The sequence below is a fragment of the Vicugna pacos genome, chromosome 3 (genome assembly GCF_048564905.1).
Source record: "Vicugna pacos chromosome 3, VicPac4, whole genome shotgun sequence".
NCBI lineage: Eukaryota > Metazoa > Chordata > Mammalia > Artiodactyla > Camelidae > Vicugna > Vicugna pacos.
The window spans coordinates 92,218,633-92,235,283 of NC_132989.1; the positions used below are offsets into that span (position 1 = coordinate 92,218,633).

The 16,651-nt window shown below is 39.5% G+C and overlaps 1 protein-coding gene across 1 annotated transcript; it reads right to left on the minus strand.

Moving 5' to 3' along the window:
- Window positions 1–11,349: 11,349 nt before the first annotated feature.
- On the minus strand, window positions 11,350–16,440 carry CARD6 (caspase recruitment domain family member 6). Its single transcript, XM_015242122.3, is given in 9 exon segments — window positions 11,350–12,023; window positions 12,026–12,406; window positions 12,409–12,711; window positions 12,714–12,813; window positions 12,816–13,612; window positions 15,520–15,927; window positions 15,930–15,993; window positions 15,996–16,057; window positions 16,389–16,440. Coding segments are annotated over 9 exon segments (2,841 nt in total).
- Window positions 16,441–16,651: the final 211 nt, after the last annotated feature.

Consider the following 16,651-nt stretch of genomic DNA (forward strand, 5'->3'; position numbering starts at 1 on the left):
GGGATATAATTCACATACCATAAAACTCACCCTTTTAAAATGTATAATTCAGTGGTTTAAAAAATATTCACATGAGTGTGAAGCCATCACCCTTATCTAATTCCAGAATAGTTTCATTATCCACAGGAGAAATCCTGTAAGCATTAGCACACAACCTTCTAACTCCTGGAAACCACTAATCTACTTTCTGTCTCTGTGGATTTGCCTCTTCTAGACATTTTATATAAATAGAATTATACGACATGTGGCTTTTTGTGTCTGACTTCTTAGCATAATATCTTCAAGGTTCACCCATGTTGTGTCAGTGCTTTATTCCTATTCTATGGCTGAATAATATTCTAATATTCTATACCACATTTTATTTATCCATTCATCAGCTGGTGGACATTTGAGCTGTTTCACTTTTTGGCTGTTATAAATAATGCTGCTATAAACATTCATATACATGCTTTTATGTGGACAGATGTCTCCAAGTCTTTTGAGAATATACCTAAGAGTAGGATTACTGGGTTATATGGTAATATCCTCAAGTCTTCCAGCATAAGAATTCTTGGAGCCCTACAGTCGAAACTACCCTCACCAATTCTCCCCATTTCACCCCATCACTTGGCCCTAATTTTTATATATATATATATATATATATATATATACACACACACATACACACACACACACACACACATATATATACACACACACACACACACATACACACACACACACACACATCAAAATCACAACCCTCATTCAATTCAGTTCACCTGTTCTTTTCCTGTACCCTATGATTGGGTCTTACTTTAAGTTCACGACCATGAACCTCAAGTGGGCCTGTAAATATTAATCACCCTACTTTTCCTAGTCCATTTGATAGTTCACTCTTTTCTAAACCTCTTTCCACAGACCCACTCTCCAGTAACAACCTCATTCTCTACTTCACTGAGAAAACTGAACCTAGAGCAAGAGCTTCCCCATACCTACACTGAACCAGTGTACTCTGCTTTCTCTCTGGTCGTAGTGTATTGCTTCTTTACGCCCCTAACTCGGCAGCTAGAAATTCTACCTCACGTTTCTCTACTGGAAGCCACTTTGGACTCATGCTTTTTGAGCTCCAGAATCCTTGAGACGCCTATCAGAGCAAATTGGTTCAGAATGCTCTCAAGTAGGCATTCTAGACAGGGAAGGAGCCTCTGCCCCAACCCTCAGCCCTGGTGTCTTATGGGGCACCGGGATGGACATAAAGTTGAGTGATAACAAGACTTTAAATGGCAGGAACAGAGCCCCCCCCACCCAGCCCCGTAGCGCTTAGTAGAATTGGTAATGGGCTTAACCAGTATTTGTCTTGCATGTCTACCCCCTGTGACATTCCTCTCTTGTTAATCCTGTCATGAATCTTACTGGCTTCTACTTAATATTGATAACTGGGATGCTAGGGATAGGTAGGGGGTGCAGTGGGGAAAGTTGGTGAGTATAACAAAGGCTGAAAAAATTCAAGAATTCTTACACTGAAAGACTTGTGGATAACTACTTCATACTTACTTTTCCTCTCCTACTTCCAATATTTACTATTTCACAATCATTCTTAACCAATGACTTTCTATTTCATTGAAAAAATAGAGTCCATTACATAGAAAACCAACTATGATTACCAAAGGGGAAAGCTCAGGGAAGGGACAAATTAGGAGTTTGGGATTAAAAGATACTAACTACTACATATAAAATAGATAAACAACAAGCACCTACTGTATAGCACAGGGAACTATATTCAAGTTCTTGTAATAACATATAATAAAAAAGAATCTGAAAAATATATATATATACACGTGTGTATAACTGAATCATTTTGCTATACACCTGAAACTAACATGGTAAATCAACTACATTTCAATAAAAAACAAAATTTTTTAAATCATTAATACTCTTTTAAAAAGTAAGTATTTGCCTATTAAAAAAAATGGAGTCCGTTATAAAAGGACTTCCACACACTCCCACTGTGCATCCACGCACCTACTGACATCTGTGCCCAAGCACTCTGCCTTACCCTTTGTTACCACGAGTGAACTCTGCATGTTCCTGAGGCCAACTCTTCCAATTGTTGCCCAGACTCTACCTTGTCCACTCACAGTTAGAGCCTGAGGAACCAGCCTTCTTCATCCTTAAACACTCTGCTTAGAAACACCCTGCACTCAGTGAGATCACATCCCCACTCCCTTTACAATTAAGCATTGCATGACGGGGTGATTATGTGACCCTTGTTCCAGCAGACATATTTAAGTGTTTCCCCTAACAAGTAAATTTCCAAGACCCAATATGCCCTGCATTTGGGCCTGTGCTTAGAGCATTTTGCAGAATGAGTGACGTTCAAAGACAACCCCAGATCCCAGGGTTCATCTCCAGCCAGACAGTTTCTAACTCTCTCAGGGAAAGCTTTACCTAGTGTTTGATTCATTATTGATGAATGACCCCAATAAAGTATATTGATTAGGCCTATTTCAAGAAGAAAGCTTATCATCCTTTCTAATCCAATAGGTTCCCCACACCTTCATGCTGGAGGAACTTTTTTTTCACTTTCACAACAACCAAGCACTCTGATGAGTGATGTGCCCTTTTGGTTTACAAAAAAATAAATAAATAAAATAAAATTGACCTTCCATTCACACTAAATTTCTTCAGCAAGAATATAAAATATATGATGCTGCCTATAAATAAAATTGAATTTCTAAAGCATTTTATATTCCATATGAAAGCAGCTTTCAAAAATGTCTGGAAAAAGATGCCACTGATGATTTAAGCTCCCAGGTAATGAAAGGAGATATTGAGCCCGATTTTCTAGGATAGATTCAATACATTAAAGCAGCATTTCTCATGAATTAGTGGCAACACTAGGTCATTGCAAATACTTTTCCATGTGCCCTGGTCTCTGTCATCTGCCCTCTCTTTTTTCAGTTTTCTTTCAACCAAAAAACGTTCCCTCATGTCAATTTTCAGGCATGTTTTCCAGATACCCTAAATAAACTCCAATGTTTATCACTCATGAGGCCTGAAATTATAGCTTTAACAATTTATTCTTTGCTTCAAACCATCCTCCTCCAGGCTGGGCAACTTAAAAATCCTACTTGAAAAGGGTACTGACTCTGTGGACAGAGAAAAGAAGGGTAAGGAAAAGATATAAGAAAGAAATTAAGCAGGATATTAGCTACCCCCCTGATGTGTGTATAACATCACCAGTTCTGATGTCCAAACCAAATCTGAGGTGGAGGTCCATGCATGAGGGTATAAAAATACACAATGGGGCTTTTTGACAAGCTACTGTTTTCCAAATATCTATATGTTTAACAAGATCCCATGAAGTTTCCTAACCACTAAAGCATACAAATTATCCGGAAGAGCAGAATAACAGTAGGCTAACATGTCACAGTCAAAAAGGAGAAAAAAGGAACAAGAAAAACTTCTGGTTTCTCAATCTAGTTTGCCAAATGTTTGCTGAGCACTTAATATGAACCCTCATATAGGCCTCTGGATAGAGCAACGAACAGGACAGACAGAACTCCGGCCCTTGTGGGGCTTATGCTTTATACTAGTGGGAAGATATTACAACGCAATTGAGAATTTTCAGTGGGAGGGCTGAGTGGGAAGGATGCTCACCCGTGTCACTCAGACAGAGACCTACCTTTATTACCCCTTCAACATAATAAAAATAACAAAAGTTAAGGTCAACATCTTTGAGTACTTACAACGTGCCAGGCAGTGTACTTGGCACTTCGTATATACTACCAAGGATTCTAATACAGACATTTGCACCAATATAGTTTTCCCTTTTGACACACTTCAGTGTAATAAAAAGAGCACTGCATCCGAATTCAGAATATTTGGACTCATTTACCAATTTGACCATGTGCTGAACTTAACTCACTTAACTTTCCTCACTCTCAATTTCATTAAATAGAAATACTGCCTTTACACTGTCTTTCCAGAGTTATGGAGAAGACAACTGACTTTTCATCTGCTAAGTACTTAGGACATAGAAAAGACTTGATAAGTACCTGTGATTACTGCGACTCTTCAATATTTTATTATTAAATTACAAAGTAAGTAAAAAGTCATTGCGCTCTAAATTTAGCCTCATGGTATAGATTTCACAGAGCATTAAGTTTTTCTTTCCATTACTTTAAGTTTTTCTTGAGTAGAAACCACACAATATAACTTGAACTCAAATCATTTCTTTTATTGTACCATAGATTATGAATCTAAGATTATACTTTGTTTCATGTTCTAGTTTTTAAAGCCACTCTTCTAATGGCAGAAATCCAAAGGTAGCTTTCTTCTTTCTTTTTTTTTTAATTGAAGTATAGTTGATTTACAATGTTGCATTAGGAAATGTAATTTTTGCTATATAAATATATCTGCTAGTAAAAAATATGAAGGAGTACTTATTTTGCATAGAATCTTCCAGTTCTAGGTCAAAATATTTTAAACAAACCTCTGATTATATCAGTTATTATTAGTTATTATTACCAGCATATTAGAACTACACCATTGTTCTTAGACACCTACATAGAACCACACTGCACAGGTGTAGTTTATTTATTTATTTATTTATGCATCATTTATTTAAGCATCCTGGGTTTTTCTAGTCCTTTATAAACAATGGAAGATTATGCATCTTATACAAAGATATTTACATCTTTGCATACATTAACAGGAATATACATATATGACAAATTCATAAAGTAAATTTACTGGGTCAAAGTTACAGTTACAGTTTATTTTTATTTTTTAAATATACAATCAAATTACCTTCCCAGAGGACTGTGTTAATTTATGCTCTCATCGGCAATGGAAATGCTCTTCTTAACATTGGAGGAGGTTGAAATTAATGGCCAAAGGTGGAGGTTGAATTACTTATAAATTTTAACTATGTGTGTTTGCTTCCATCCCCTACAAACAAAAATAACTGACCTCTTTAAATCAACTATACTTCAATTTTTTAAAAAAGGAAAAAAGTTGACCTCTGAATACATCTACCTTTTAGCCTTAATATTCGACATGTATTAAGTTGTTAAAGAACTTTTCCAATTAACTAAGGAAATAATTTTAATTATGCAAAGTTTAATATGTCAGCCTCAGATTAGAAAGAGTTGAACAGACCTGGTTTTAAATACCTATATTGGCATTGATCTGTTAGCCTTCAAAAGATCCAGAAGATGGCAGTATAATGATGTTTTTCCTAAATTTTAAAGAAAAAAATTTAAGTGGGAAAATCTGAAAGTACAGATTATTCCCACTTTTATTTTCTCTTTTCTTAAAATGATGCAAGATCACGAGATGCAAGACATTAAGGAATGAGCAAAGGAGATCTCACACTTACAGGAAAGAGAAGTCCTGACGCGTGGAACGCGCACCAGGCAAGGAATTTGACTCCCGCTTCAAAGTTGAGCCCCTTTGGGCAAGTACACTCTAAACCTACGTTTTCTTGTAGGTGAAATCATCTAGCACTGCCTTCTCTGCAAGACCACTATGAAGACTAAATGAGATAAAATATATGAATATGTACAGCACATAGGGGTACTGAGAATATAATGAGCATTCTGATTTTAACTTTTAAAGTCCTCCTCTGTTAGCAGTATCTCCTGAAATATTCATGGCTGAAATAATATGGCATCTTAAATTTGCTTTTAAATGATTTTGAAAAAGAAAAAAAGAAAAACGTTGAGGTCTGGAGATAGATAAAACAAGACTGACAACTGATAATTTTGGGAGTTGCTGGGATGAAATTAAGGGGGTTTGTGATACTACTCTGTGTATATGTTTTAAAATCGCCGTGTGTATACATACACCTCACTCTGGCTGAAACGCAGAAACAGGGCTGCAGGGGGCAGTAGTGGAAGCAGAGAGGACAGGTAGAAGGCTATTGCAGCGGTCCACACAGGAGGTGATGGCGGCTTAGATTGGACTGGTAATAGTGGAGATCTTAGAGAAGTGGGTGGACTCAAAATACTATGGAGATCCAATTGACAAGACTTCTTGGTGATTTGGAAGGGGAAGGAATGATTTGGGATTAGGGGAGATGGAGGGAAAGACGCACTGCCAGAAGTCCTGGGTTTGGGCATTATTACGACTGGAGAGGGGAAGAGAGTATGGAGGAAAGGCTACAAGTTTGGAAAGAGTTCTCTTTTGTCCATGATAAGTTTGAGATTTCTATCGGGCATGTTATGGAAGTGTTGATCAGACAATTGAATGGAGTTCACAACACAGGTCAGGACTAGAAAAGTAGATGGGGGGAGGGTGTGTGGGCAGAGTCATGTAGAGAACATTTACTGTCAGGGGACCGAGTGATGCCACCAAAGGAGTGAAGAAATAGAGAGGGAACCCCAGGATAGATGTGTAGAGACAGCAAAGGAGAAGCCAACCGAGCACTGAAGTCTCCGTCTGTATAACAGAATGGTGTAGGACTATTGGAAGGACTGTGTGTGGTTTTTGTACGTAAAGCCCTTTGGGACACATAGTACACATCAAAAGCCATTATTCGTCTTTGTTCACTTGTTTTGAAGTTTGCCTCCTCCTTTACTCCCCTGAGGAAAGCAGAAAACAGAGGAGGCCACACCATCAACTTCTTGCTTCCCCTCAACCATGCAAACCACTTGTAGGTCTACCATCCATTCCCTCTTCCTTTCAATGTCAGAAGAAGACAAATTCTCTTACCTCTTCAAAGTTCTTTTTCCCAACAGGCTGTCAATTCTATTCCTCCCACCCCTTTACCCCTTTTGGAATGTTGCCCTGCCAAGTATGACACTCTGTCTTATACTTTCTGTTCTTTCCCCTTTACAGATTCTTCCTCTCAGTCTCTAAGCACGAATTCATTCCATTAAAAAAAAAAAAAAGTCTTTCTTATTTATTTTAGAGATTTTTCTCTAGAAAGTGCTGCTCAATTTTGATTGTGCATATGAAACACCGAGGGATGTTAGAATGCAGACTGTGATTCAGTAGGTGGAGGGGTTGTGGAGCTCATATTCTGCTGAGCGCTGATGCTGATGCCACTGGTCCACAGACCACACGCTAAGCAGTGGTTCTCAGCCTTGACTGCATGTCAGAATCACCAAGAGCTTTAAAGAATGCTGATATCTGGGTCCCACTCCCAGAGATCTTGGTCTCTTTGACACAGGCTGTGGGCTCAGCATCAGGATTTTTTTAAAGCTCGCCTTCTAATTCTAACACACAGCTAATATTGAGAACTCCTGCTATCCAGATGGTAGAATTATGAGGGACTTTCTACACCATATATTTCTACAGTGTTTGAAATTTTTTCCAAAGATTATGTTACCTTCTATTTAAAAAAAAAAAGAAATGAATTAGAAGAAGAATGAGGAGGGAAAGGAAGGGAGTAAGGGGATTTGGGAAAAGAAGAGAGGAAGAAACAATTTTCTTGACCCAGTAGGCACAGCACTTTCTTTTCAATCAAATTTCTTTAAGTGTCTGCTTCCTCACTTTCCATTCACATCTTCACCCTCCCCAGCCTGGCTTCTGTGCCCTTTTCTCCCTAAAGCTATACTGACAATCAAACAACACAAGGGAGCATGTCTCAGTTCTTACCTTAATGATCTTTCTGAGATATCTGACACAATTTGCCAAAATTCCAAGAGATTCCCACGAACCTAAAGCAATATTCCGGCATACATCACATGATTAATGATCTTTTTCTTCTTTCTTGTGGGCTACAAATGAGAATAGTAAATTATGAGTGGTCTTGTATTGTCATTAAGCAAGGAACAGTGCTTATGCAGATGAAACATGCATGCATGCAAGGCTCCTGTTAAAAAAACCTCTCCATATCCAAAATTAATGTCCATCCTAAAGGAGATAATTAAAAAGATTAAAGCATTTCTTCCTTTTTGAACCAGACTCTAGGAGCTGTAGAGAAGAGCCCCAGGGTCTGCTTTCTCACAAAGTGGGAGGGGAAGAAGAAGGTGTGTCCACAACTACTCATTGAAAGAAGAAATATTTTTTGCAAATAACTTGTGCCAGTTCAGGTCCACCAGGAAGCAGATGCTAAGATGTTATTCAAGTGCATGAAAAGTCTGTGGTGCAGAAAGGGAGGAGGGGGCAGGAATTGGTGGGAAAAGCCTCACACTGCCTGCAGGTCTGACACCTGCAGAGGGAAAGAGAAAAGGGACGGGGGACTGGGGAGAAGAGCATCAGACTACAGTGCAGCTCAGAGAAAGTCTCAGCCAGGCCAACAAGGGGACCCAGAGCAAAGACTGCCTGATGGGGTCCCTGCACATGGGAAGGACTGGCCCAGCTCCAGCACCGCCACCATGCTGAGTCACTGGCTCACAGCAGCCTGACCAGAGTGTGGTTTCTGGAACGCTGCAGTGGATCCCCAAGGCAGTGCAGCAAAGGGCTTCTCACAGCAGGATGCCCAGGCAGCATCCTCCAATTGCCACCCAAATCTGAATCTATATGGTTAGTATTTGAATAATTTTAATATGGTTTAGGAAGAATAAAGAGGCAACAGAGTAATCCTTTGGCAGTTCTATCTGCTAGTTTCTGAAGCTTTCATCTCATTCTTTATCTTAAGTGCATCAAAAGTAGCTCTAGTCTACAAGTATGGAAATTGGCCTTAATTTGATAAAATGCCCAAGACAGTCTCTGTCTTCTTGAAACACCCCATCCAGGGCTTCCAGGCACCCCTCTTGGCTCTTCCCCATCCAGTCCTCCTCCATATATCTTACTGATCCTCTGCCTGTCCCTTAAATTCTGCCCTTCCTCAAGCTGCTCTGTCACTCCATCCCCAGTACCCAGGCTACTGTTGTGATGGAATGATACTTGAAGTATTACCTGATACACATTTTTATTAATAGCATTTCCTCCTCTATCTCATCCCTTCACCCAATCCAGTTCATGAGAAGTGGGACAGATATTAAAGGCATGCAGTATTCAAACCTCTCTTTGTGTATTTATTGCTCACCCTGGGAACTAGCGGTAGCTGTAGGGGTTTACCCAGGATTGGGGGTAGAGAGCAGGGTCCCTTCTGGAGGACATGCACAACATCTCAATATCCTCACCTATTCTCCTTTCTCTCTGCCTCTGCATCCCAGAGAAACTGATCTAATCTGTGAGGCTTAGAGTTGTAGGGATATCAAATCAAGACTCAAGCCAAAAATTATAGTGCATTTAGCATTAATAAAGTTGTCTCCCATTAGTGAAAGAATAATATCATATATACCAGTGATATTGGACAATAGGAAGGAAGGATTGAGGTCTAAGGAAAAAAAGTCAAATCTTAAGCTGTGAAAGAGAGAAAGGAGCATACTTTGAAAAATAAAAGGATGTCTTTTAATCAGATACAAAATTTTCAGGCAAAATGAAAAGTGTTAGATATAGAAGCCTATAGGTAGAACAGCCCCAATCTTAAATGGCTAGAAGTTTCTACCTCATTATCAAATTACAGGAGCTTTTAAGTGCCCAATTTTCCAGCAGGGGAGGAATAATGAGTTTAATAAGAATGATAATGAACAGAAATTATCCCAACCTGGATTCCTGGCCCAGATGAAAATATCTTTCTCTGAGCACCAGAAAACAGGTTTGCAGCCCAGGCTATATCTGAATTTTTTGGAATATGGCCCCAGGGTCTTTTGCTTCAATGAGAGTTCCTGTTAAGAGGCTATTCCTGCGGGGAGGGTACAGCTCAGTGGTAGAGTGCATGCTTAGCATGCATGAGGTCCTAGGTTCAAATCCCAGTCTCTCCATCAAGAAAAATTTAAATAAATAAACCTAATTACCTACCCACCTCAAAAAAAAAAAAAAAAAAAAAAAAGAGGCTCTCTCTCAGACCTACCCCAGACATACAGAGTCAGAATCTCTGTGGGGAGCCCCAAAAGTTTTAACAGCCATCTCAGGTGATTTTTCACACACGTTCAAATTATAGAAACACTGCTTTAAAATTTAAGGAAATTTGACAAAAGGGTATGAAGAATGTTAACACCTTGGATTAAAGAGACAGTTATTTTATATTTCCATTATAGAATAATAAAAAACTTTATGGCCCTCGTGTATAATTTAGGGTTAGAACAGGCAATACCCAGATCACAATAGCAGCCTCATCTTATTTAAAAGAGTGAATAATCTAAAATCCTGTCTTTACTGCAAAACAATTCAAAATCTTCTCTTCAATTCAGGCAATTACCACACCTCACCATCACTAAAATAATTTATATCCTATAAGTAGCCAAAAATTATGATTAAGGTGACAGGGATAAACATTTGATGTTGGTTTGGGGGTGCCATCTGGTGACTTCCTCTTCTGGGTCTCTGATATTCTTGGTATTTCATGATGTGGTGGTAAAGTGCTACTTTTCCTTTTCTTCCTGGAGGAACAGGCCCTCAGCTGGTGAAATTTCCCATCCTCATTTGCAGCTATATGTGGCATGCGCTCTACCACTGAGCTATACCCTCCCCCTCCACTTAAATATTTTAAATTTAATATTCCTTCTACTTAATGCTTCTCACTAGCAGAACTTAACCAAATGGTTAGAACAATAATAAATCTAATAAATTAAAATTTTTAATTGTGTGACTCAAGTCTTCTTAAATATTTCAATGCTTTTTACAAACTTTGTAAACCTATCCTAATCTTTTCAATTGAAAAAAAATCACAACTCTAAAATTAAAAAATCAATTATATATTTTAAGTTGGAGTCATGAGGCTAATATAGCAGATCCTCTAATTAGCCAAATCACCTTAACTGCTACAAATATTTAAAATATGAAACATACACAGATCATTTCTCAAGTTAATGCAAAATAATTAATTTTGTTGTTAGTTCATTATTTCTATACGTAAAGGTCAAATGAGTGCGATTTGGTGCTATTATCACAAACAAGTTTATCTGCTTAGCAGCTGATATAGAACTAAAAAATTTTTAACCAAGACACCTCTAGAGCAGCCAACATCTAGGGCAAGTTTTCCTGCAACACTGACGTAATGTGCACCCTACTTTATGTTCACTTTGCAATTAGAGGCTTCATCCCTACTCTTTCCAAGTGATACTGTCTTACAGCCCCCATTCCCAGGGTTCAGGGTATATATTACCTAATATTCAAGGTTGGATTCAGTTCATTTATTTACTGCTTGATTGTACTCTTTATTCTTTTCATAGCTTTCCTCTTTTGTAGGGACACAATTCTTACAGATACTTTTGTGATATCCAATCAGGCTGTGCAGATCTTGTTTTCTGTGTCAAGCTAATGATAGTACTCTCTTACCATCGCTGCCACTCTTCTTCAAGTGACTATAAATACGACAGGCAAGGACTGGGCAACGGATACACTTCATAGGTCTCTAGAGTAAGCACTTTAATGCTTCCCTACCCTCTTGGGCCCTGCTCTTGGGTAGTAAGCCTGAGCCGGTGAGGGACTGGTCTTAGATGACTTGCGTTGAGTGGGTCTGGGCTGAGAAGTCTCACCTGGGGAGGACTGCGACTTGGATGGCTTGGGCTGAGTGGATGGAGAACATTCAGTTTGGGTTGGCCGGGGCTGAGGGGGTCTTGTCTGAGTGGGTTTGGGTTGAGAGAACACAGATTGGTAGGGGTTTTGCTGGGAGTGCTTGACCTGGGATAACCTGGGTTGATTGGATTTGAACTGAGAGCTGGGCAAAAATGCGCTTTTGGACATGGGATGGAATCCCATTTGGAAAGATGGATTTGAAGGCCCACCTTATGTCTTCAGCTTGGCTCCTTGCTGAGAGGCAGTTATGGGTTTTTGTTTGGCTCCTGCTGGTCGAAAGGCTTGAGGGTGAGGATTTTTAATATGGGATGTTGTTCTTATAAATTTTCCAGTTGCCTCAGTTGGCTGTGTTCCCCAGGCACAGGCTTGCCTAGGCTGTGACTTTCCAACTGCTCCTGCTGGCTGCAAACCCAGAGAATGGAGATGACCTACCTGGGAGACCAATGCCCCAGACCTTTCAAGGGCTCCCATTGTCTGTGGTCTCTTGGGCCAGGCCTGTACATGTTGAGAAATGGGTCTTGGTGTCTCCCAAAAGTCCTATTCACATGACGTCCCTGTGCAGTTCTCGAAAATTTCATAAATCTTTCACCAGAATAAAATCTCTGCGGTTGGAAGTATTAAATCCCCAAACTTTTCCTTGGACTGTGGGCCCCTGTATTCTGAAAGGGCAAAGGATGGAACCACTTAGATCTCTGCTCTGACCAAAAGTGGGAGCCCATAATCCAGGGGGCTTTCAAAGAAGCATGGTTAAAGTAACCTCCAATTCTGGTTGGTAAAGGGTGGGAGTTTTTCAGATAAGGCATGAATACTGAGGTAAGATGGAAATTCTGAATATTCTGGCTGATCTCACATACAGCCCCAGGCTCTCTTACAGACATCTCATTGGGGCTTTCAGATGAGTTTTTGGCTGACTGTGTCTTTGTTGTCCCTCATCTTCAGCTGTTCCAGCCAAGTTTTCACCAGGGGAAACTTGATTTCCCAGAATGTTCTCAAAGTCTTGGTCTACCTGTATTCCCAACTCCCTGGCCAGGAAGGCCATATCCTCCACAGACACATATCTGAGTAAACAGGACATCACTTCCTGGAGGGCAGCGTGAAGGCCCTCCATGTTCTTCCCTCTCTCCCCAGCTTCCTCCTCCTCCCAAAACAGTAGCTGTGATGGCTTCAACTTCAGGATCCTGTGGAAAATCTGAGCCTCTTCACTAGCCCGATTTGGGGACTGAGGACAAAATATAATCTTTCAATCGCAGCTTCTCCTAAAAACATTAGCAAGTCCCATTCCTTCTCATCTAGGCAGTCAGTGAAAAAAAAAACACAGCTGAGGAAACTTCCATCAAGAAACCAAACTGTGTCCAAAAACTTTCTAGATCTCCAAGAAGGTTGGCCGCAGCAACAGGCTTCTGGAAGAAACTGGGGTTTTCCTTCAGACTGTCGCTATCAGGAAAACACCAGGTTATCCCAACCAGGCCATCAGAGATCTGCCGGGGAAGCACCAGAAAAGGCAAATCCTGATGGAGAAAGATTTCGTGTGATTTCAAGTGGGCAGGGCTGAGCAGTGTGTTGAGGATTTTGGACTTGGAGAAGCTACAGTATCCTAGATGCACAAAAGAGATGACAGGCAACTTCATGACAGTCAGAAACTTTTCTGTATCCCTTGCTGACTGCTCCTTCACAATGTCCTTCATGGCACCCAGCATGAAAATGGTTCTGTTGTTTTCTGCATCTGGCAGTAGCAGGGGAAGAGCAAACTAGCATTGATACATGTTTGACATGATCTCGCACTGCAAAGAGCTGTCTGAACACAGCAGAGAGGCACAGAGGACATCAAGGGGATTAATGGTTTCCATTTCTCTAATTTCCAAATCCTCTGATCCAGTCAGCAATTCCCCTTTGCCATTCTCACCCAGAACCTTCTGCCTGAGGATTGAATCTCAGGCTGTCACATCCAGTGCTTGAACTTTCATCAGGAAATTCCAGGCTAAGTCACCTGGAGTTTCAGGCATCCACCCACATCCTCAGTCTAAGGAGAACTGCTTAATGAAATCTGGCAGAAGCTTTCTGCTCCTAACCAGGTTCAAACAGGACAGGACATCTTTAAACACTTTTTTCCTTTCTGTAGGAAAGAAGATAGTCAGTGAATGTTATGTTCAGCATCCAAGCTTCCTTCATTGGCTTTTAAAATTAAATAAGTAATTGACATTTTCATTGGGGAAAAAAAGGTGAAATGATACAAGTGAAAGTTCCCTTTCACCACTCTGCCAACTCTAAGAGATAACATCAATTTCCTTCTAAGAGATATGTCAATATGGTATGGTATGTTTCCTTCCCATCCTTTCTCTATGCAAGTAATAAGTATGCTTGCATATATAGAAATACACAGTTTGGTTTAATGGATGCCATTTTAGTTTCTAAATGGTATTATTCCAAATGACCCTTTAACTTCTTTTCACTCAATTGTATTCCTTGCAAATTCTTCCAAGTCAGTATATACAGAGACCTACTTAATTCATTTTAGCTAATCTATTGTATTTCCTGGTTTGGAAGAACCATTATTTATTTAAACATTGTCTAGTGATGATCATTTAGGTTTTCCAAGTTTTGGGCTAATGTTTGTATGCAGCAATGAAAAGCCTTGTTGATGCTTCATTATACATAAGTATGAGGAATTCTCTAGGTTGATACTGATTTCTTTCTTAAATTCTATTTCTTGCTAACGTTTGGAGAAATGGAAGATTTTATTTTCATTAAAGTTTTCTCAAAATTTACATGTTGTACCTAATTTCTCTTGATTTCCCATTTTATAATTTATCTTCTAGCCACTTCTTGGGAATACAGAGATAGTTCTTAGTAGAGAAAGGAAATCAGAGAGCATTTTCTGTTCCTGATGGATAGTAAGTTAGCACAAGCTTCTTGGATCTCCTATAAAAATAGCCTAGAAGATACAACAAACATAAGAGACAGTATGGATTTCAAGAATTGACAAAAGTAACTCTAAGAAATCCTTGGATGGTCTGAAACTGGTATATAGAGCTATCCTTATAAAAAGGGGAAATTTTAGCAGAGAGATAAGCACCGAGGAAGACAATCACGTGAAGATGAAGGCAGACTCGGGGGATGGTTCTACAAGCCAAAGAAGGCCAAAGATTTCCAGCAAACTACCAGAAGCTAGGAACAGATTCTTCTTCACAGCCTTCAAAAGGAACCAACCCTTCAGACACCTTGATTTCAAACTTCTGGTCTCCAAACTGTAAGACAATACATTTATTTCTATTGCTTACTGTTTAAGCTACCAAGTTTGTGGTATGACTTTGTTACAGCAATCCTAGTAACTACTTCCAGGTGTGCTGAGCAGGAAATTACTCTTTTCTGATCCATAACTATTATGAATCCCCAGAATTTGGACTCAATGTGAGTCAGTAGTTACCTTCCCCCTCTCTACTCAGAACTTGATGTTTACTTCCCATGACAATATGTCTCCAAATTAAACATTTCTCATATTTTGAATTTTCATTAAGAAATATTCACACTCAACATATCAGTTTAATTTTCTTCATCAAGATGGTAATATTGGGACTGGATCCAACCAAGCAGCAATATTTTGGGATCTTATCCATTCAGCACAAACTCCTCCCCTGTTTCCATTTCCACAGTCAGGCCCAAAATCCCTATTTTCTATTGGTCACAACAATGCAAAAATGTCTAAAAAGGCTTAATCTGAGGAACAGAGGTAACAGCTAAAATTAGTGCTTAGCAACTTCTTATACGTCTGATGGAAGTGACTGCAAAAACCGATAAGCTGATAATCAATATTTACTTTTGCTTATCTGACCACCACTTTTAGGTTCAGGCTCTTCTGTCACCACCTACTCCTGAGAAAATCCCCAGTTAGAGAGGGACAAGTAATTTCTCAGTAGCTCCTTTTCTGCTGACATCTGGTGCCCATCCTCAGCCCCTCACCTTTATGTCATGGCAACCTAGAGATAAGTCGCCTGAGTAACTACACACACATCACTCCCATACCTTCCAGTCTTTTCTCCTCTTCCTCCTCCAATGACATGCCAGCTTCTGAATCCTCATCATTCTGTTCTTCATCAGAGAACTCCGTGGTTTCTGAATACACAGAGTCCTCTTTGCCATCATACATAACGCACTCTGGGTCATCAGAATCCTCCTCTTCCACAGTGGTTTCTGCATCTTCAGAGTATCCAACAGATTCCAGATAGTCCTCTTTTCCTAAGTATAAAGAATCATCTGGCTGCTCCTATCTCTGTCCATCCTGTAAATACTCAATAGTTGTTGGAAATTCATATTCAACATTCTCAACTCATAGTGGCGATGTGAACTTTGGTGTGTTGCATTCCTTCTTGTCTTCCTTTGAGGAACAAGCAGTTTCCCGATAACTAACTTTCTTGTCTGTGAAAGACTCAAGAGTTCTTTCTCTTTGAAGGACTTGGTGATCTCAGGAGTTTCAGGCTGTTTCTCTCCAGGAAAAAAAAAACATCTTCCTTGTTTACTCCCATAGATTGAGGTGGTTCTATATTCTCATGTTTTAAAAATTCTGAAAAGAACAAGAAAGTTTTGGGGAGTTTTCTTTTCTTTTTTTAAATTAACAAATGTTATAATAACTTGAGTTTCCATGGCCTGAAAGCATCACCTCTCTTCTTTATTTCACTGGATGATAGGAATACCTACCACCTCCCACAGAAATGGCAACAAGTCAGCTGTAAGAGCTTTCTCCCAGCAAAAAAAAATCAGATTACACCCCTGCCTTGTTCAAAAGTTCAAAATAATGTCAATAGACAAAAACATACACATTTTAGGAATATACATGGCATCAATATATTACGTAAAATGAAAAGTTAGGAAATGAAACTCAGAAGGATGGTTACCTTGGTTGGGGGATGCTGGGGATGGGATGGGATTGGGGGACAGGAAGATCATGGAGTAAGACATAGGATATCATCTGGGGATAAGTTTATAGGTGCTGATTGTATTATAAAAGGTGAACAGTTAAACATGTAAATGACAGAAGGCCATGCATGGACCAATGCTGAGCATGTATTAGGAACCAAGGGTGATGATTCATTAAATTCTGGTGTCCCTAAGTTTGAAAAAGAGTAAGAAAATCCTAATATGACATTAAAAATTAACT